General features: G+C 45.0%; 3 protein-coding genes across 3 annotated transcripts; all 3 read right to left on the bottom strand.

Moving 5' to 3' along the window:
• Window positions 1-3,226: 3,226 nt before the first annotated feature.
• Window positions 3,227-4,503, bottom strand: LOC120695011. The gene is made up of 3 exons (XM_039978340.1): window positions 4,426-4,503; window positions 3,426-4,313; window positions 3,227-3,376 (listed from the first exon to the last, which is right to left on the bottom strand). Exons 1-3 carry the CDS (start codon window positions 4,501-4,503, stop codon window positions 3,227-3,229), a joined length of 1,116 nt encoding a protein of 371 aa, XP_039834274.1.
• A 1,206-nt stretch (window positions 4,504-5,709) lies between these two features.
• Window positions 5,710-7,652, bottom strand: LOC120664223 (F-box only protein 8-like). The gene is made up of 2 exons (XM_039943322.1): window positions 7,404-7,652; window positions 5,710-7,325 (listed from the first exon to the last, which is right to left on the bottom strand). Exons 1-2 carry the CDS (start codon window positions 7,491-7,493, stop codon window positions 6,510-6,512), a joined length of 906 nt encoding a protein of 301 aa, XP_039799256.1. The 5' UTR covers window positions 7,494-7,652; the 3' UTR covers window positions 5,710-6,509.
• Window positions 7,653-10,718: 3,066 nt separating this feature from the next.
• LOC120695010 lies at window positions 10,719-12,083 on the bottom strand. Its single transcript, XM_039978339.1, has one exon. The coding sequence runs from the start codon at window positions 12,081-12,083 to the stop codon at window positions 10,719-10,721; it is 1,365 nt and encodes a 454-aa protein (XP_039834273.1).
• Window positions 12,084-21,737: the final 9,654 nt, after the last annotated feature.

Raw genomic sequence — 21,737 nt, 5'->3', positions numbered from 1 at the left:
ATAGAGTTTTTTAAGAATAATATCTATAATTAAAATGGGTACTAAGGGTGGTACAAGGAAGTGCCACACATCATGTTTTATCATTTATTGGACATAATATATATTATATATGACGAAAAATAAATGAAATATCAGTTAGACAACTATCTGCATTAATTGCAAATCATGAGCATGTTAAATTCTTAATGAAACAAAAATTCGAGTTCCATACTGGAATGTAATAGTAGAATAGAATTCTGTGCAACAAATAATTGGTTCAGTGCTACTTTTCCTAAAATTCCAAGTTCGTTCCAACACTCAAGTGTCAATAGCTGACAGATGTATGTTTGGTTCCGTCATCTCAATAAGAATATAGCTCCTTCTGATATTAATTCTTGAGTATCAATAATTGGTGCATTTGCTTTTTTAAAAAATCCATATCTAATAACTTACTATGACTAAGTTTTTTTTAAAAAAATAGATTTTTCCTATAAAAAAGTTTTTTTGGAACATAGTACATATACAAAAAAAGTAGAAGCATATGAACGCACACTTGTATAAATGTACACACACAATACTACCCATATGAGCACACATCGAGAAACTGAGACTCGATAAGATTTTTTTTCATAACATTATAGATGCTAACGTTTCATATTTCAAGTATAGAAATCGGAATAGACACATAAAACAATGGCTACATATATTGGGAACATATCAGGTGCAAACCAACCTCTCCGTACAAACTGTGCAAACTTAAATCTGGGCCACCGGATCAACATTCAACGGGGCGCGCAGGAGGAGTGGGAGGGGCGATTTGCAAAAGTGTGATTACCCAATCCAAATGCGGGCGGTTAATTGTAAAATTACCCAATCCATGCTGCCGAAAGAGATCTGCGAAGCGGGGGATCGACGTGAAGACGCGAGGTGACACGCTCGCGAGAGAACGAAATGCAGAGAAACGGGGAGGCCGAGGGAGCTTACCGGCCGCCGGAGATGGTCGTGGACGATGGCGCCGGCACCTAGGAAGAAGGGGAAGCGAGATCGGGCATGGGATTTGGTGGGTCTCCAAACCCTAGCTCCTTCTGTGGCTGCGCATTGTGACTCCAATCCAATCCGAGAGAAGCAAATCGAGTGAGGAATCGGGGAATCTCTGCGATCGATTTTGTGGGCAGTGGAGCGACCAAAGTGGGTGACTGTCGACAGGGTCATGTGGTGGTTTTTTTATTTTTTATTTTCGTTTTTTACAAAAATATATTTTCGTTTTCAAAATTTACAGGAATATACCCGGCCGCCCCGCTGCCGGGCAGCCGGGACCTGGTCGCCCCGCTGCGGGGCGGCAGAGGCTTTTCTGCAAAAAATTTCGCGGAGAATTTACGCTGAAGCCCCTGGAGGACCGGTCGCCTGACAGCGGGGCGGCCGGCCCCCCAGGCTGCCCGGCAGCGGGGCGGCAGGCCCCGGCCGCCCGGCAGCGGGGCGACCGCCTCCCTGAGGCCGCCGGACAGAGTCATGAGGCAGTTTACATTCACCTATTTAACATTGCTTAAAAAAAGTTTTTTGTGATCTGTAGGGTGATCTCGAGACAACGACGAGGTCTTCTTCGACGACTTTACACGGTTGTTTACTACGCCTGCCCAGGACGATGATCCCAGCTTGCATACACCTCTGGCTCAGTTACGCCGTCCTGACAGAGACGTGAGGCCACCGGACCGTCATAGCTACCTTACAGATCACGTACACGCACAACGTAAGAGAGGTTGACACGGTAGGGGTGGTTAGTTGTTGCCATTTGTTTCTCTATTGTTATTATGGACCTGTCGTCTTAGTTTTCATATTTTGTACTCAAACTTCATTTATGCTACCTTGCAATGAAAGCACACTTTTGCAGTATCAATGAACTGTTAGACCATTATATGTTATATAAATAGTATTACGACAAACCGAGAATTTTTTTCTGATTTTTTGGTGAAGCAAACGAGGGCCGGCGGCCTCTGGGAGGCGGTCGGCCCGCTACCGGACGGACTGGGGGCCGGCCGCTCCGCTGCCGGGCGACCGGTTCTCCAGGGGCCTCAGCGCAAATTCTTAGCGAAAATTTTGCAGAAAAACCCCTGCCGCCCCGCAGCCCGGCCGCCCGGCAGTGGGGCGGCCGGGTATATTTCTGTAAATTTCGAAAACGAAAATGTATTTTTATAAAAAACGAAAATAAATAATATAAAAATTAAAAACCGCTGGTCATGTGAGCTGGGCCTAATTCCGTGGCCTGGCCTGGCTCCTGCGGCTGGGCCGCATAGTTTTCCACTCCTGTCGTTGTCTCTTCTTCTTCTTTTTTTTTTGGATAACGTCGTCTCTGTTTAGGCGGCACTGTCATCAGGTGCTAATGAACTGTCGTGCCTAATCATTTTATAAGTCCAAGCATTATGCTTCATCTCCCAGACTGATACAAGAATCACATCAGCTGCGTTTTCATCCAGTTTCATCGACTCCTGTCAACCACGCTGTTTGCCAGCTTCTGAAATCTGGAAGCAGGAAATCGAACACGTCAAGAATTCGAATATGAGTGGACAGGTTCACTTCGAGAAATCTTGCTAACAGAGCTACGCTTTATTTGCTAGAAATAAATATATTTTTTTTGAATAATAAATAGGGATGCAAGGCATGAGGTGTCCAAGGCCGAAGGTCACTGTTGTGGGGAAAAGGAGGAGGTTCCTCTCGGCTGGTGACGTTGCAGACTCAGAAGCTCGTGCTTAATATTTTTTTTCCATTAACGTCAGATTTTGCTGGTCTAGATTTTTCTGCCGGTGCCAAGTTATTTGTGGTAGGTAGGTAGCTAAACAACTATATCATTTGGGAACACAAAAGGTAGCCTTTGAAGCATCTAACATCAACACAAAAAATCTGAAGTGTTCAAGTGCCTGGGGCACTTGCGGTCATTGACGCAACTAGCATTCGAAAAGATACATTACATGAACTGCTTCTCAGCACTCTTGCGGTATTAATTTGACTAAAAAGGCATAGATAGAATACATTCCAAGCGCGGACACACTATGCAGCACATTACATTAATGGATCAGCAGGCTTGCATTATTAATTAGACCAAAAGCATAGAGGAATACATCCAAGTAGTGACTGACTGAACGTTTCACCTAAGTTCACTACAACAGCTGCTCCATGATTAGAGCATACACTTCCAGAGCTCGTTTCACCTACGTTCACTACAACAGCTGCTCCATGGTTAGAGCATACACTTTCAGAGCTTATTTGTAAGCGCCGGTGACTCCGAGAAATAGGGGACATAAGGAGCTATCTTATCATCCCAAATTTCATGTTCAAAAGTGGCAATAACACTCACTTCCTTGCGGTCCATGTCATATGCTATTAGTCGGTGTCGGTTCATGGGCTGAAGAATGAAAACCAAATTGCAACCTTGATGAATGGCCACAACCGACATGCTGCCTGTGCAGCTCATTTTTCCAGAGAGCTTCAAAACGCTCAGTGTCCTTCAACAGCCATTCTTGTTTATCATAGTCCTGAAGGACCCAGATAGACAGTTCATATCTCTGTTTATAGTCATGAGCATCAACTTCATTGTTGATGTAATGCAGACGCCCTTGGGAATGACCAATATAACCATCATATGCCCAACGCCTCCCCTCTGCAGCAGCTGGTACTGTGATTATCCTTTGAGTCTTTCCTTGTACATCCAGAGCAACTATCTGATCATGTTGAACCATCTGATAATGTTCAAAACCAGCAGGTATAAAATGTAGGAAGCCATTGAAAAAGGCATGCCTGCTGATTTGTCTGCTCTGATAGCGCCATCCTTGCAATTGTCCTTGTTCATTCAATTGTCCTTGTTCATTCCAGTCAGGTTGGCTCTGACCCCATGTCCCAGTCTCAGAAGAGTAGGCACACAACCAGAACACCAACGTCTGATCCTCCAACATCTGATCCTCCAATGGCTCCACGTCCTCATCCAAGTCCACTTTCCACAAGAAGTGGATCAAGTGAAAATGAGAGACAGCTGGATCGAAAGCCAAAAAGGTATACCACTGTGAAAATTCTGTTATTGGTGGACAGCAGCTGCAGGTGGGCACAGTCTCCCACTGCTTTGTCGCCGGGTTGCACACGATGTAGCCCAACATGTCAAATGAGTCTGACATCCGGACATGTTGGAAGAGGAAGAGCCCATTGCAGGAATCCGCGAAGACGAGATCCTCAATCTCGGGCCGCCCCGTGGTCAGGAAAGAGAAGCGAGGATCGATGTCGAGAGGCACGGATCTCGGTAAAAGGTTGATGAAATCGAAATCTTCCACGGTCCAGTCGACGTTGCTCGGCTTGTCTGCGAAGAAAAACCCTTCCAGGGTTTGGGGGAGCTTCTTGCGGTTGAGGGGGTCGTCGATGAGGTCGCGCAAGGCCTTGGTGACGCACTTGAATCGGTGGACGGACCTGGCGGGGAGGCGCGAGGATCTCCACCAAGGCGTCGTAGGGGAGGCCAGCCAACTCGCTCTGCTTGGGGCAATCCATGCCGCCGAAAGAGATCTGCGAAGAGGGGTATCGAGCTGAAGACGCGAGGCAATGCGCGCGCACGAGAACGAAATGCAGAGAAACAGGGAGGCGGAGGGAGCTCACCGGCCGCCGGAGATGGTCGTGGACGACGGCGCCGGCGCCGGCCGGTGCCGAGGAAGAAGGGGAAGCGAGATCGTGCGAGGGATTTGGTGGGTCTCCAAACCCTAGCTCCCTCCGTGGCTGCGCATTGCGACTCCAATCTCGGAATGGGGATCGAGTCGGAGTAGGGGAATTTCAGCGTGCGATTTTTGTGTCCGAGGCAGAGTCTCTGAGGAGTCACGTGAGAAACTGAGGAGGGGCCAGGATGTTGGGCTGGGCTGGGCTAGGCGGCTGGGCCGCATTGTTTTCCACTCCTGTCGTCATCTCTGTTTTTTTTTTTAAAATGTCATCGTCTCTGTTTAGGGGTCACTCTGAGTCTGTGATACATGCACCTCAGATGCTAATTAACTATCGTGGCTAATCATTTTGTAAGCCCGAGGATTATGCTTCATCTCCGAACTTGATAAAAGAGTCACATCAGCTGCGTTTTCATCCAGTTTCATCGACTCCTGTCAACCACGCGCGGTTTGCCAGCTTCTGAAATCTGGAAGCAGGAAATACGAGATTGGAGCAGCAGCAAACGAATTATAAGATCAATGAACGTAAAGTAACCCATATCAAAGTCCATGCAGGTAGCATCAGGTCAGGTGTTCTGTTACAGAATTGACAGCTACTAGAAGAGCAATACACCATGTTTTGTATCCCCGTAGCTATTAGAGTTCAGTTTGAAGGTCTCAGCATCAGGTCAGGCACCCATCATGATCTAGCATTCATTCATCAACCATCAGGAAGTACAGAAAGGAACTAGTCCATTTCAATGGATTCAGGGACTATAGGTCCAAAAAGAAAAAAAGAAAAAGGGAAGAGAAACCATTAAGAAATATCACTCAGCCAATCAGAATGTAGCCCCTAGATACTTAGTTAACTTTGCTCTGTGCTAACAGCAGAGCAAAAGTCTGATTTGAATACCTACCAAGTGATTGAACTGCAGCATTAAATACTATACTGTTTCGATGACACCTCATAGTCCATGTAATTAGTGATCTCCTTACATATATTTGGAGAACTGAACCTTTGGCTGCCATCTTGAACCATGTCAAAATTACAAAATACCAGAGGTCCCAATGTCAAACATCAACACCACTGACTGAATGGATATTTGGAGAGAACACTCCAAATGTCCTGAATTACAAAATACCAGAGGTCCCATTGTCAAACATCAACAACACAACTCAAAATTAAAAAGTTTCCATTGCAGAGAACACAACTGTAATCTGACAGGCATTCATCAAAATATTAGCTGTAGAGCTAGCTTACATACAGATGTCTCAACTGGCATTGCAGTATTAATTGGATAGCCATAAGGATTGAACCATGCCAGATCCAAGCACCAGCAAAATGCATCAGTTATCAGATTATAATAGAGTTACACCAAGATATATACTTGCTACTCTACGCTTGGAAGATCAAACTGATGCTGAAGGTCCTAAGGAGTAAACAAACGAATCAATTTCAGTGCTTGTTTTCAAGCACCGACAAATCCGAGAAGTAGGGAACATATGGAGTGATACATCCATAGCCAAGTCCGAAAGTGCAGACATCACACACCTCCTTAGTATCCATGTCATACGATAACAGTTTGCAGTCCCCATACGATATCAGTTTGCAGTCCCCATACTCAAGAAAGAAGACCAAATTACAATCAGGATGAATGGTGACCACTTCGTAGGAGTCAAATCGGTAACTCATTTTCCCAAACAGCTGAAACATGCTCACACTGTGCTTCAGAACCCATTCTTCTATATGGTAGTCCTCAAGAACCCAAACAGACAGTTCAGTTATCATATCAGAGTCATCTATGTCCCCACTAATGCAGTACAGATGCCCATGAGACTGACCAACAAAAACAGGAAAACCACGCTGTTCTATTCAGCGGATGATCTGGATGTTTTCCCTTCCCCATCAAGCGCAACTATGATGCTCCGGCGTTCATAAATGTCATCGACTTTCAAGTGTAGCATGCCATTTAAGGGGCATCCGGCAGAGGTGCTTATGATTGCATCCAAGCCCCACTGTTTCCAATCACCTCTCTTAGTTGACCTCCATACCCCAGTTTTAGACGAGTAGGTGTGCACCCCTGCCAAGTTCATATAGCTTTCCTGCCACAGCTGGACCAACTGAAAGTGCGGGGAGACAGCTGGATCGAAAATCAAATGTGTGAGCACATCTTCTTCCGTATAGTAATCTTCATCCTCTTCAACCTCGCTGTCTGGCCATGGGGACCAGCCGGAGCTGGGCACAGCCACCCATTGCTCGGTGGCGGGGTTGCACACAATGTAGCCCAGTGAGTCATATGTGTCTGAAACCCGTCTGTGCCCAAATAGGAGCCCCTTGCAGGAGCCCAAGAGGATGATCTTCTCAACCCCAGGAAGCTTCGTCAGGAAGGTGAACGAAGGGTCGATGAGAGGCACAGGTTCCCCCAGCGGGTTGATGAAGTGCCCATAGTTCTCGCCGGCGTGGGCCTCGCCGTCGCCGTAGATGAATCCCTGTAGGGTTTGGGGGAACTTCCTGCAGCGGAGGCGGTCGGCGATGAGGTCGCGCCAGGGTTTGGAGACGCACTTGAAACGGCAGATGGACTTGGCAGGGAGGCGCGAAAGGACCTCCACGAGGGGGTCGTCGGGGAGGCTGTTCTCCATGGCGCCGTCGAGGCCGCCGGTAGGAGAAGAGGGCAGCGCGGCAAGCTGCGATCCGAAGGCTATTGAGGTGAGGAGGCGCATACGAGAAAGAATCGCGACGGCAGGGAGGCGAGGGGATCGTACCGGCCGCCGGAGACGGACGGGATCGACGGCGGCGGCGCTAGCCGGAGGCGGTTGGATCACCCCTAGCTCCTCCGCTGCACGATGAGCCATGCGATCGATGTTGCAGAGCCGCTGCGCCCGACGAGGCGAGGACGACCAACGGGAAGCGGGATCGGCCGTAGAATTGGGGGAATTTCTCGGGAAACCCTAGCAACTGTCTGGCAGGGGAAACCCTAGCAGCTCTCGGGCAGGGCACGAGTTGGGACTTTGGGATGGGGTTTTTTTGACATAATAAACTGTTTTTTTAGAAAATAAACTCTGAATATCTTTTGAGTAAAATCTTTTGAGTAAACTTATTTGATTGTATCATCCCGATCTCAAAACTCGCAAATCGACCTTTAGATTCTCAAACTTGTTCGGTTGTGTCATTTAGGTCCCTAAACTTAGTCACCACATTTAGGTCCTCGAACTTATTCAGTTATATCATCCCAGTGCCTAAACTTGATTTTAAGTCTCATCTGGATTAAAATAGGACGATCTAAAAACTCTCTCTTAAAAAATAATTTATAACTTCTTCGTACGAACTCAAATGAAGATAAACTTAATATCAAAATTATAGCCCTTGACACAGTATACAACTTTGTAGTTGAATTTTTTTTATTTGAAGTCATTTAGTGCACCAAAATTTAATTTTAAGTTTCAAAATCTAGAGACTTATATGAATATTTTGGGACCCTAAATAGTTTTAATTCAGAAACTTTTCAATTAAAAAGTTATTGAGCGCGTCGAGAGCTAAAATGTTGATATAAAGTTTGTCTTCATTCAAGTTTATATGAAAAAATTATGAATTATTTTTTGATATAAAGTTTTTAAATCGTATTTCTTTGACCTAGATGAGACTCAAAATCAAGTTTAGGGACTGGGTGACACAACTAAACAAGTTTGAGGATCTAAACGGGTGATTTTTAAGTTTATAGACCGAGATGACAGAGCTGAACAAATTTGAGTACCGAGATAACTCAGAAGAAAAAATTTGAGGACTTAAACAGTCGATTTGCAAGTTTAAGGATCGGGATGACACAATGGTACAAGTTTAGAGACTGATGATGGACTTTCCTCTATTTTTTTATCCGTGGGATCATGTGGCTCGATCTGTGATGAGGTGCGCGGCCGATGCTTTGTCTCCAGGTTTGTTAAGGTTTAGTTAAGGGTTTATGTCTTATGGGACATGGCATGCTTTGTGTGCAAGTTTGTCATTAGTTGAAAAATGAGATGGTAAGGCAAGGAGGAATCTTTGACACTCGTTTTTCCTATCCGAATCTTTGACACTCTTTTTTCCTACCTAGAATTCTTGGCTTTCCAAGGGGTCGGTCTTTGACACTCTTTTTTCCTACCCGGAAATTATATATGTGTAGAGGCTCTGACATTTTGTGCGTAATGGGAACCTGCAGAGGTAGTAAACGTGACAGTGCAAACAAAGCGAATGGGTTTGCAGTGACCTTAACGACAAATATAGGAAGCTTGTGGCATTCTGCAACGCTGTGAACCCAAAGATTCTGATTCATTTCAGAATTTGATGCAAGAATGAAGAATCACAATGGCGCTGGAACGCCATCTGTCACATCTAGTTCAACACTAACTCCCATGACTGTTATTACTTGCAAGTTGCAACATACCATCTTCTGAAATCTGGAAGCAGGTAATATGAATGCCATATCATTTTCTTCAGCTAGATTTCTACTAAATTTGTGTCTCAGTTAAAGCGCATTGGAGTTCTCATGTATGGCAAATTGAAATAGCTGTAGAAGCACCATGTCCAGTATTAGCTGCAGCGATGCGGAACAGACATATAACTAAATAGGACACAGGACTGTCATTTTTTGTAGAACCAACTCGTACCATAGACAAACACGCATATTATTAAAAAGCTCTGCTCGCTCATGTAATTAACATCAACACATAGTTTTGAATTTTCAGGTTAATGCGGTGAGCATTCAATTCTAAGCTCTCTGTTACCATGCATTGCTAGCAACATCTCAACGTGCAGTCTTTTCAGTCTAGATAAACACGTGGCACTGAAGGAAACAGAAAGTTAAAATCACAGGAAGTAATCGGTCGCTAGTGAAGCAAAGTTGTATCTTTTAACTGAAAGAAACAAAAACATAAGTCCAATTTCATCTGTGAATTCTTCTTGCTAATTTTCACGGGAACAAGCTCCAGCTGCCGGCCCAGCAACTATTTCTGAATATCTTGGGAGGACCTCTTGCATCTGCATGTGTAGAGAGAAATTTGTTTGTTAGGCAACTGCTCTAGTTTAGAAGCTCCACTTCGCATAACGTGGAGCAAGACGAACAGACATGAACATGTTGCTGCGAGTGTACTAGAACAATTAGACATTTCGTGGAGTATGATGATACAATGTAGATCTCATTTTGGACAGGAATATGACAGAAGACCAAATTAGCCATCATATAAATGCCTCCACGTCCTAAAGTGATAGTCGACAAAAGGGAAAATGAAATAAGAAAACATTGTTTTATTAGGAAAATGAAATCAACCTTCGTTGTATCATTTTGCACGAGTGAAGTCTCAGGATATATTCTAGAGAATTCCTACACAATATATGAACCATATAAAAAAAACAAAGAATATATAACTTTGGCTGCCTGCTTATCCATCTTCCGAGCTTAAAATTTGTGGCTACTGCAGCAAAGTTTTGAGAAGGCTACACAGTAGGAAACAAAAATATTAAACCAAATCTTCAGAAGCCAGTAGAAATTTAGGCGACTGTATCAGAAGAAAAGGACACAGGGAGTTCATATCAGTAAACTATGAAATTTTTTTGCATGCCTGATTTTGAAATTTTTGGTAGCTGGAAAAAAGAAGATAACAATTGGCTATAGCAAAATATAATAAAGTTGTTTTCCAAGCATATAACAGACCCTAGTAATCAGCGATCAGAGTATATAAGATAATCTGCTCTATGTAAAGATGTCCTCTTTCAAGTTGCCGGTAAGCTACATACATGGAAATCTGAACAACTAGGCAGATTTTTTGAGGTAGAGCATCCAGTTCAGCAATCTCGAAGCTACATCAATACATTCAGCATAAGAGCTTGCATGTGCAATCTAAATTGTAAAGCAAGCCTACATCTATGTCTCAATTGACTTATTTTATTTCTTGAACAAATACTTGGAACAAAAGCATGAAGGAGTATATCCAAGCAGCAGCATATGCATGCCATGACTCCAGAAGATTTATCCAAATTGATACTTTCTCTACACATGGATATGAAATTCCAGTCCAACATCCATTGCATCCCCATAAGGAACGCTTTCAGAGTTTATTTGAGAGCACTGGTGATTCTGAAAAATAGGGGACATATGGCGTAATACCATAGTCGTCTCTGACTGTGCTGACAGCTTGCACTTCCTTGCTATCCATGTTATAAGATATCAGATTTTGGTCCTCGTGACAAATGAAAATCAAATTGCGATCTGGATGAATGGTGACCAGAGTGTAGTCAAAGCGGAGATGCCATTTAATACTTCCAAAGAGCTGCAAAGAGCTCACACTGTGCTTCATGACCCATTCTTCTTTATCATAGTCCTCAATAACCCAAATGGTGAGCTGCTCAGAGTCGCCTTGTATCTGTTCACTGATGCAATAGAGATGCCCTTGAGATTGACCAAGAAATACAGGCTTGGACCCGCTACAACTGTGATTCTGCGGGCAGCTGATGAGCTTGCGTGTCTTCCCTTCCCGATCAACCGCAGCAATCAGGTTCTGATAAATGTGGTGGACGACAAAATGCAGCATGCCGTTAACAAAGGCGCTGCCCAACGAGGAGGATATGATCCCAAAAATACCCAACTGTGGGATTTCACCTCCCAATTTCCATCTCCTCCGCTCACCTGATCTATCAGTCCACACCCCAGTTTCTGACGAGTAGATGCGCAGCCCTACCTCGTTCAGAATACTAGCTTTCTGCAAGAACTGGAGCAACTTGAAGTGCGAGGAGAGCGCTGGGTCGAAGATCAGATAGGTGTCCTCACCAATTTCCCCATCGCCGTCCACCTCATCTTCTTCCCCTTCCGGCGGATACGAGCAAATCCAGCCGGAGCTGGGCACGGCCATCCATTCCTGTGTGGCCGGATTGCACACCACATAGCCCAGCGTGTGCGCGTCAGCGTACGGAACCGGGCAGGGCCTGAGGAGGAGGAGCCCATTGCAGGAACGCAGGATCCTGAAGTGCTTGATACCCGGCAGCTTCTCCGACAGGAAGGAGAAGGAAGGGTCCACGAGTGGCGCGGACCGCCCCACCAGGTCTATGAAGACGTAGTCAAGCGAGTCGCCGCAGTCGCTGCAGTCGCCGCAGTCGCCGCAGAAGGCATCATCGTCGTCTCCATCCCAATCGTCGCCGTACCCGGGGGCGCCGAAGATGCCCTCCAGGGTCTGGGGGAGCTTCCGGCGGTGGAGGGGGTCGGCGATGAGGTCGCCGTACCCTGGGACGCCGAAGATGCCCTCCAGGGTCTGGGGGAGCTTCCGGCGGTGGAGGGGGTCGGCGATGAGGTCGCGCCAGGCCTTGGAGACGCACTTGAACCGGCAGAGGGACTTGAAGGGGACGCGGGAGAGGATCTCCACGAGCGGGTCGTCGGGGAGCCCGGCCACCGCGCCGCCCCTCTCGGGGTCGTCGTCCATGCTCGCGCCTGGTGGGAGGGGAGGGAGGGAGGGCCTCGACCCTCGAGATCCGCCACCGGGGAGGGTGAGGATCGACGGGCAGCGGCGGCGCCGTAGGGTGTGGCTGACTTCCGTCACTAAATCCGGAGGGTGCTGGGCTTGGGCAGTTGGGCTTTTTTTTATCATGGGCAGTTGGGCTTTTTTTATCATGGGCAGTTGGGCTTGGGTCTGGTGTGGGCTGAATTGATGGTCGAAAGTCAAAACTGACTCCGGAAGCGACGTCGTCGTTCAACCGGTGCCCAATCCCAGCCTTCTCTCTCTCAAAAATATATAAAAAAAAAACGGAAATGGTTCTATTGCGTATCCTCTGCCTTGTATTGTATCATCAACGTCATTTCTGGCACAATAAACTTAAATACGCATCTTGTGAGCTATACAAACTATAAGAGGCTTTCCTGTACCAGAGGGGGGCAAATGTAAAGTGAAATGAAGAGCACAAAGATTTGAGAGAATGCTTCTAATTCATTAGCTGGCTCAGGAGGTTTAATTGGTACGTAAATAAGATGTTGCTTGCAAGAATAGCATCCCGTGTACTTTCTAACTTGCGATGGACTCGATAGTCAGTCTTTGGTATCGTCTCAACAGTAGATTGCAAGCTTGTGGAATTAGGCAATGATGGGAATTACAAGGACTTTGCTTCACCTCAGAACTAGATGCAACGATGACATTGGGCACTCCAGTGCCATCTGTTGTATCTAGCTTGTTGCAATATATCGAATCTGGAAGCTGGATGCAGGAAATAGATATGCATGCTATCAGATTTGATGAGGACACCTCGAGTACGTCTACACCAGCAGCACCTTCTCCAGCGCCTCCAGATGCACCTCCACCTCAGGCGCCACTTTCTGGGCCAGTCACTCGGGCCCGTGCAAGAGAACTAAACTTCGTCATGCTACTGAAGAATGAAGGCCCAGAAGAATAGAAGATGGCCCAACAGAAGGCCCAACCTTCGCAACCCTAGGCGTGAACAGTACCCGCGGTACTGTAGCGCGCCGCCCCTCCTGGCCGCCAAGGGCTGCGTCCCCTATTTAGATAGACTCCTCTTTTATTTTCAGACTTGAGTTTTGTTTTACATCTAGCTTTAGCTACTCTGGAACACGCGCAAATCAGCGCTGTCCTCGTGTATTCAGAACTCCACCTTCGAGTGATAATCAGATTGCTCGCATCTTTTTCTTGTTCGTTCTTTGATTGCGGACAGGAAACGATCTTCGTGATCAGGCTGATCTTGCATCAACAAGGTCGGTAACCACAGGAAGTTGGTTCAGTGATTGCATTGGCGCTTCGGGCTCGCTCGTCGTAGTCGGATCGTGAGGGTCATCTTCCACCAAGTCGAATTCATCCCCACTCACCGAAAGATCGGGCACTCCGGCTCTATCAAGTGGTATCAGCTTTCCAGGTTGATCGGTGAGTTTATCGAGTGTTTTTTTCCCATTACCTACAGTACACAAAACCCAAAAAAATTATCAGGTTAGATCCTTGTCCCAGCACCCTTTTGAGCCTTGCACTTTCTTTCAATAATTTGCATTGTTGAATTTGTGTGCTTACGCGTTCAATTGTTGCTGGTTACTTTGTGTTCTATCCTTGTTTTCTTTTCTTCTAACCCTAGCGCCGCCACCATCTCTCTGCTGCTCGCCATCCCCCACGCGCCCGCCGTTCTCTGGGTCGCGCCTGCCCCTGGATTGCGCCGACCTGCCCCTGATCGCCCTCCGCTGCCTTGTGTGTTTTGGAAAGTCAAAAAAAAGGAAAGCAATAAAAAAAGGAAAACAAAGTAGGAACGCACACCACAAAAAATAGGTTGCCTCATATTGGCTGATCTCGGCTCACTCTTGAGAGAGAGAGAGTGTGTGTGGTGACTTGCTCTTTTGTATTATTTTGTTGCAATCTTTTTTTTACCGGACTACCCCTACCCTTCCAGAAAAAGTGTGTGTGGTGACTTGCTCTTTTTTATTATTTTGTTCATATAATTAGTTTGTGAGTTTCTCCGGGAAAAAAAGAAAAAAAAAGAAAAAGAAAAAAAGAAAAAAAGGACAAAGACGGAAACAGGCAGCATATCCTTTCTCTGATTTCCTTTGTTATCCTCCTACTAACCTTGCTCCAACTTTGCACTTTGTCTCCAGCAGCTTTGCACAAGTTTAGCACTATAATTCAACTTTGCATTATTGTTTGATTGTGCTAATCCTTGATTTGAGTGCAGCCTACCCAAAACTCCATATATTTCTACGACGAGCAGATTTTGTTTCTCCAGGCAATCGCTCCTCCAATCTTTCGCGAGTTCCACCGGTTGGTTGCAGTTCGCCCCTGTGTGCGTGGTAAAAATGGATAAGAATTTGATAACAGCACTACTGTGAGCGCCTTAGACCCTTGTTGTCGTAGGTTTTGTTTTTGTGTTTGCGCTAACTATGGCAGGAGACGAAGGCATGGCGGATGAAAAGCTGCAGGACATGTGGACACGAGTTGATGGACTGGCCGCGAACATGAAGACGATGCATGAACGGCTTGACTCGACGATCACGTCATCGACCGAGAGGTTCGATCAGCTCGACCTCGCTCAGATGGCCGCTAAGACCACGCTCGACACCATCGTGGCACGGCTCGACACATTGTCCACATCGATCACAGAGTTGCAGAAGGATTATGGCGGTGACACGGAACAGGAAGAGGGTACTCGCAGCGGTCGTGCCCGCCGTGTAGTACGTCATCAACATAATGACTCATTTGCTAAGATTAAATTTAAAATTCCATCTTTTAATGGCAAATATGATCCTGCTGCATATCTTGATTGGGAACTAGAGGTCGACCAGAAATTTTCATGCCATGATATTCCTGTTAATTCTCAAGTTAAAGCTGCTATTAGTGAATTTACTGATTTTGCTTTAATTTGGTGGCGTGAATATAAACAAAAACATCCCACTCCTACCACTTGGACTCAATTAAAAGCTGCCATGCGACACAGATTTGTCCCTTCATATTATGCACGAGATTTGCTTGAAAAAATGCAGTGCTTTCGACAAGGTCAACAGTTTGTTGAGGACTATTATCAGGAGTTACAAAAAGGTATGATTCGTTGTGGTTTGTTTGAGACAGACGACACTGCTATGGCTCGTTTTCGTGGTGGTTTGAACCGCGAAATTCAGGACATCCTTGATTATAAAGAATATTCTGATATGACCATATTGTTTGCATATGCTTGCAAAGCTGAACGTGAAGTGCAGGGACGCCGTTCGAAGACATATCCTAACTCTTTTGCAGGAAGAAGGCCGGCAACCAGCTCAGCGCCTGCTCTACCTGCGTCATCCACGACCAGCAGTACACCACGCGAGGGGTCGGCCAAACCTGCAGCACCCTCTCCCACAGGCACTATTCCTTCCACAGGACGTACAGGGGATATTCAGTGCCATCGTTGCAAAGGATTTGGGCACATGATTCGGGACTGCCCAAACAAGCGTACCTTGCTTATCCGTGACAATGGTGAGTACTCTTCTGAAAGTGATTCCGAAGAAACTCGACATGCTATGCTTGCCACTGACCATGCAGCTAATGAGGAGGTACATGTCACCTCGGGCGATGCAGATAGGTATGAAAATCTTGTTGTGCAGTGTGTTCTTAGTACACAGGTCGCCCAGCCCGAGAAAAATCAGCGACACACTCTGTTCCATACAAAGGGCATTGTGCAGGAGCGGTCGATTCGCATCATCATCGACAGCGGCAGCTGCAACAACTTGGCGAGTACCGTGCTGGTCGAGAAGTTGTCATTACCCACTCGTAAGCATCCGAATCCATATCACATTCAGTGGCTTAATGATGGTGGAAAAATTAGAGTAACACGGTCGGTGCGTGTCCCTTTCTCCATGGGTGCTTATTCTGATTTTGTCGATTGTGATGTTATTCCCATGGAAGCATGCTCTTTGTTACTTGGTAGACCTTGGCAATACGATACTGATAGCTTGCATCATGGTCGTTCGAATCATTATTCTTTCATGTTTAAGGGTCAAAAAATAATTATACATCCAATGACACCTGAACAAATTGTTAAAGATGATCTTGCTCGAGCTGCTAGGAATGCTAAACAACTTGAACCATCACCATCGCCCTCTAATTCTGAAATCAAGTTGAATGCTCCTGTTTTACTTGCTACACGTGCTGATTTTGATGATCTCCGCGATGCTCATTTGCCCTGCTATGCACTTGTATGCTCTAGTGTGCTCGTTTCACTCGATGATGCACCGTCTTTGGATATTCCCCCTGTGGTTGCTAACCTTTTGCAGGAGTACGCTGATGTCTTTCCCAAGGACTTGCCACCGGGTCTTCCACCACTCCGTGGTATTGAGCACCAGATCGATCTCATTCCAGGCGCACAGCTTCCGAACCGCGCACCGTACCGTACAAATCCAGATGAGACGAAGGAGATCCAGCGCCAGGTACAGGCGTTGCTCGACAAGGGTTACATCCGTGAGTCTCTTAGTGCTTGCTCAGTTCCTGTGTTACTTGTTCCAAAGAAAGATGGATCATGGCGTATGTGTGTAGACTGTCGTGCTATTAATAACATCACCATTCGTTATCGATATCCTATACCACGCCTTGATTATATGCTAGATGAGCTTAGTGGTGCCATTATTTTCACTAATATTGATTTGCGTAGTGGTTACCACCAGATTAGAATGAAACTGGGTGATGAATGGAAAATGGCTTTTAAAACGAAATTTGGGTTATATGAATGGTTGGTTATGCCGTTTGGATTGACTAATGCTCCCAGTACCTTTATGCGCTTAATGAATGAAGTTCTAAGGCCTTTCATAGGATTGTTCGTTGTTGTCTATTTTGATGATATCCTGATTTACAGCAAGTCTATGCAAGAACATATAGACCATCTGCGTGCTGTTTTTGATGCGTTGCGTGCTGCTCACTTGTTTGGCAATATAGAAAAATGCATCTTTTGCACACAACGTGTCTCGTTTCTTGGCTATGTTGTTACTCCACAGGGCATTGAGGTGGACAGCAGCAAGATCGATGCCATTCGGGAATGGCCTACACCGACGACGGTCACACAGATTCGGAGCTTTCTTGGACTTGCAGGATTCTACCGTCGGTTTGTCCGTGATTTCAGCTCCATTGCAGCCCCTTTGCACGAGCTTACAAAGAAAGGTGCGCTATTTGCTTGGGGCGACTCGCAGGAGGTAGCGTTCAAAACTTTGAAAGATAAGTTAACACATGCTCCCCTCTTGCAATTGCCTGATTTTAATAAAGTGTTTGAGCTTGAATGTGATGCTAGCGGTATTGGGCTAGGTGCTGTTTTGTTACAAGAAGGAAAACCGGTTGCTTATTTTAGTGAGAAATTAAGCGGTGCTAGCCTGAGATATTCTACTTATGATAAGGAGCTTTATGCTTTAGTTCGCACTTTGCAAACATGGCAGCACTATCTTTGGCATCGCGAGTTTATAATCCATTCTGATCATGAGGCTTTGAAACATATTCGTACCCAAACAAATCTGAACCGTCGTCATGCTAATTGGGTAGAATTCATTGAGTCTTTCCCTTACATTATTAAACACAAGAATGGGAAGGAAAATGTCATTGCTGATGCTTTGTCTCGTCGATATACCATGCTGTCCCAGTTAGATTTTAAAATCTTTGGCTTGCAAACTGTGAAAGATCAATATGTCGATGATGCTGATTTTAAAGATATCTTAGCTCATTGTATGAATGGCAAACCATGGGTCAAATTTCACATGCAGGATGGGTTCCTGTTTCGCGCTAACAAGCTGTGTGTTCCAGCAAGCTCGGTTCGTCTTTTGTTGTTACAGGAAGCACACGGAGGCGGTCTCATGGGACACTTTGGCGTCTACAAGACACATGAGGTGCTGGCCGCCCACTTCTTTTGGCCCCGGATGCGCCGTGATGTCCAGCACCTTGTTGCCCGCTGCACTACATGTCAGAAAGCTAAGTCACGACTGAACAACCATGGTTTGTATATGCCTTTGCCTGTCCCTACTTCCCCTTGGCTTGATATTTCTATGGACTTTGTTTTGGGATTGTCTAGAACTAAGAAGGGGAGGGATAGCATTTTCGTGGTTGTTGATAGATTCTCCAAAATGGCTCATTTTATACCATGTCATAAGACTGATGATGCTAGCAGTGTTGCTGAATTGTTCTTTCGAGAGATTATTCGTTTGCATGGTATTCCGAATACAATAGTCTCTGATCGTGATGCTAAGTTTCTCAGTCATTTTTGGAGATCTCTTTGGAATAAATTGGACTTGCCACCCTCAAACTGATGGACAAACTGAGGTGGTGAATAGAACTTTATCAACCATGCTTAGGGCTGTTTTAGACAAAAATTTGAGACGTTGGGAGGATTGTTGGCCTCATATTGAATTTGCGTACAATCGTGCAACGCATTCTTCTACGAAGCTGTGCCCTTTTCAGATTGTTTATGGCTACATTCCTCGGGCGCCTATTGATTTGTTTTCGCTTGATGCTGAGGACGCCCCACATATAGATGCTATTGCACATGTTGAACACATGCTTAATCTCCATGAACAAACACAACAAAACATTGCTGCTACTAATGTTAAGTATCAGGTTGCTGGTAGTAAAGGAAGAAAACATGTTACTTTTGAACCAGGTGATATGGTTTGGTTGCATTTGCGAAAGGATCGTTTTCCTACTTTGTGTCGTTCTAAATTGATGCCTCGTGCTGCTGGTCCTTTTAAGGTGCTAACCAAGATTAATGATAATGCTTATGTCATTGACCTGCCTGCGGAGTTTGGTGTTTCCACTAGTTTTAATGTTGCAGATTTGAAACCATATGCGGGCGAGGATGAGGAGTTGCCGTCGAGGACGACTTCAGTTCAAGAAGGGGAGGATGATGAGGACACCTCGAGTACGTCTACACCAGCAGCACCTTCTCCAGCGCCTCCAGATGCACCTCCACCCTAGGCGCCACCTTCTGGGCCAGTCACTCGGGCCCGTGCAAGAGAACTAAACTTCGTCATGCTACTGAAGAATGAAGGCCCAGAAGAATAGAAGATGGCCCAACAGAAGGCCCAACCTTCGCAACCCTAGGCGTGAACAGGCTGATCTTTGCATCAACAAGGTCGGTAACCACAGGAAGTTGGTTCAGTGATTGCATTGGCGCTTCGGGCTCGCTCGTCGTAGTCGGATCGTGAGGGTCATCTTCCACCAAGTCGAATTCATCCCCACTCACCGAAAGATCGGGCACTCCGGCTCTATCAAGATTTTTGTTTCTCCAATACATTTCTACGTCAGTAACTCACTATCACATCTTGTTTGTCAACAAATCCCATCGCCCAAGCTACCTGCAAATTTGCAGTACGTCAGATTTTGAAATGTGGATGGAAATAGATATTCATCATATTTTTTTCATTTCTACAATACATCTCTGCATTGTAAGACAGTTTTCATCAATACCTTCCATGCATGGATTTCTTGCCTTTTGTTTTCCAACTTTGTCATTGGAGCAGTCTGACCCAACTTTCAAAAACAGACGAGCGGTTTTAGAATTATGCAGTGAGGGAGAGCAAAGTAAATTACAACATTCATTTAACTAAAAAATATAACAGTTTCTGCTGACAAACTACATATCATATCCATATCCATCTTCATGTTGAAAGACACTTCATTTTCACAAGAAGAATCTGAAACCACAAATTGGGCTCAAGTCAAAGGTTTCAGTAGCAGCTCATAGCTCTTGACAAGGTCCAGGACTTTTTCTTTCTAGAATTATTCCAATGGATATTTGAATCCGAGACCCACTTATTCAAACATGCCATAAGTTGTCATCAAAACACAAGCTCAGCTATCAATTGATGTATATAAAACAAGAAAACTATTTACTATAGCTAAAATGATACAGTTGTTCTTTGAGTTTTATGGAAATTTAGAAATATATGTCGTCTTTCAACATGAGGCCGGGGTCCAACATTATACCATTCTTTCATGCATATCTAGTTGAGGCACTGTCCCTTGCAACAATGCTCAAGTAACCTGGTGGAAGCTGCTCACTACTGATTACTGAAGTCTAAGAGATCTTAACATAGATGAGAAACTGAAGATTTATGGACATAGATGGGAAACTGAAGATTTATGGGCTCTGAATCTTGAAGACCTGGAGCACCAAGACCTATACTATCTGCCAAATTTTGTGGACGTTTTTGGAGTACTCGCTACTTAAGTTCTTGGAGCTTCAGATTGTGTATCTATTCTCTCAACAGCATTGCCAAGTGCTAAAGTAGACCCAAGCAATCAGTATCGAGCTAAGCTTTGGCCAAAGTATCCATTACAATTTCTCAGCAGCATACATATAAAGCTTTGGCTCTAGCTTTTGATGTTACTGTAAGCCTTAATTTAAAACCATTCCATAATATGCACCTTTTGCAACATTTAGAAGATAATTTCATTCACTAAGTACACTAACAATAAATAACTACAACTTTATTCGCTAAGAATAAATAACTACACAGGACCAAAGAAACAGATTTCGCAGTTTATAATTGCTCGCGACAGCATTCATAAGAAAAGAAGGCTTCTAGAAGACAATTATCATTCTGGAAAAGCAAAAGGTAGCATTTGAAGCAAATAACATCAACATCAAAAATCTGAACTGTTCAACTGGGGCAATGCAAACATTGATACAAATAGCATTCGAAACGGTACATTACATGAACATTTCAGCACTCTTGCGGTATTAGTTAGACCAAAAAGCATGAGATAGAATACATTCCAAGCACGGGCACACTATGCAACAAATTATGTGAATGGATAAGCAGGCTTGCAGTATTAATTAGACCAAAAGCATAAGAGGAATACATCCAAGCAGAGACAGAACATTTCACCTAAGTTCACTACAACCTAATCAAGTTGCTAGCTGCTCCATGGTTAGAGCAGACATTTTCTGAGCTTATTTCCAAGCGCCGGTGACTCCGAGAAATAGGGGACACAAGGAGCAATTCTCACACCCCTATTTTCATGTTCAAAAGTGGCAATAACACTCACTTCCTTGCGGTCCATGTCATATGCTATTAGTCGGTTCAGGGGTTGAAGAATGAAAACCACATTGCAATCTTGATGAATGGCTACAACAAAGAATTCCAACATGCTGCCTATGCAACTATGTTTTCCAGAGAGCTTCGGAAAGCTCATAGTGTCCTTCAACAGCCATTCTTGTCTATCATAATCCTGAAGGACCCAGATAGACAGTTCATACCAATTTTCACAGTCAAGAGAATCAACTTCATTGTTGATGTAATGCAGACGCCCTTGGGAATGACCAATATAACCTTTAGATTTCCAACGCCTCCCCTCTGCAGCAGCTGGTATTGTGATTATCCTTTGAGTCTTTCCTTGTACATCCAGAGCAACAATCTGATCATGATCAAAACCAAAAAGTAACAAATGTAGGACGCCATTGAAAAAGGCAGGCCTGCTGATTTGGCTGCACTGATAGTGCCATCCTTCCAATTGTCCTTGTTCATTCCAGTTGATTTGGCTCTGACTCCACGTCCCAGTCTCAGACGAGTATGCACACACTGACAAGACTAACACCTCATCCTCCTCGTCCAAACCCTTTTCCTGGAAGCAAATCAAGTGAAAATGAGA

The sequence above is a fragment of the Panicum virgatum genome, chromosome 2K (assembly GCF_016808335.1).
Source record: "Panicum virgatum strain AP13 chromosome 2K, P.virgatum_v5, whole genome shotgun sequence".
In the NCBI taxonomy this organism is placed as follows: domain Eukaryota; kingdom Viridiplantae; phylum Streptophyta; class Magnoliopsida; order Poales; family Poaceae; genus Panicum; species Panicum virgatum.
Note: the sequence above shows the minus strand (reverse complement) of the source record. Positions and strands in the feature narration are given on the sequence as shown.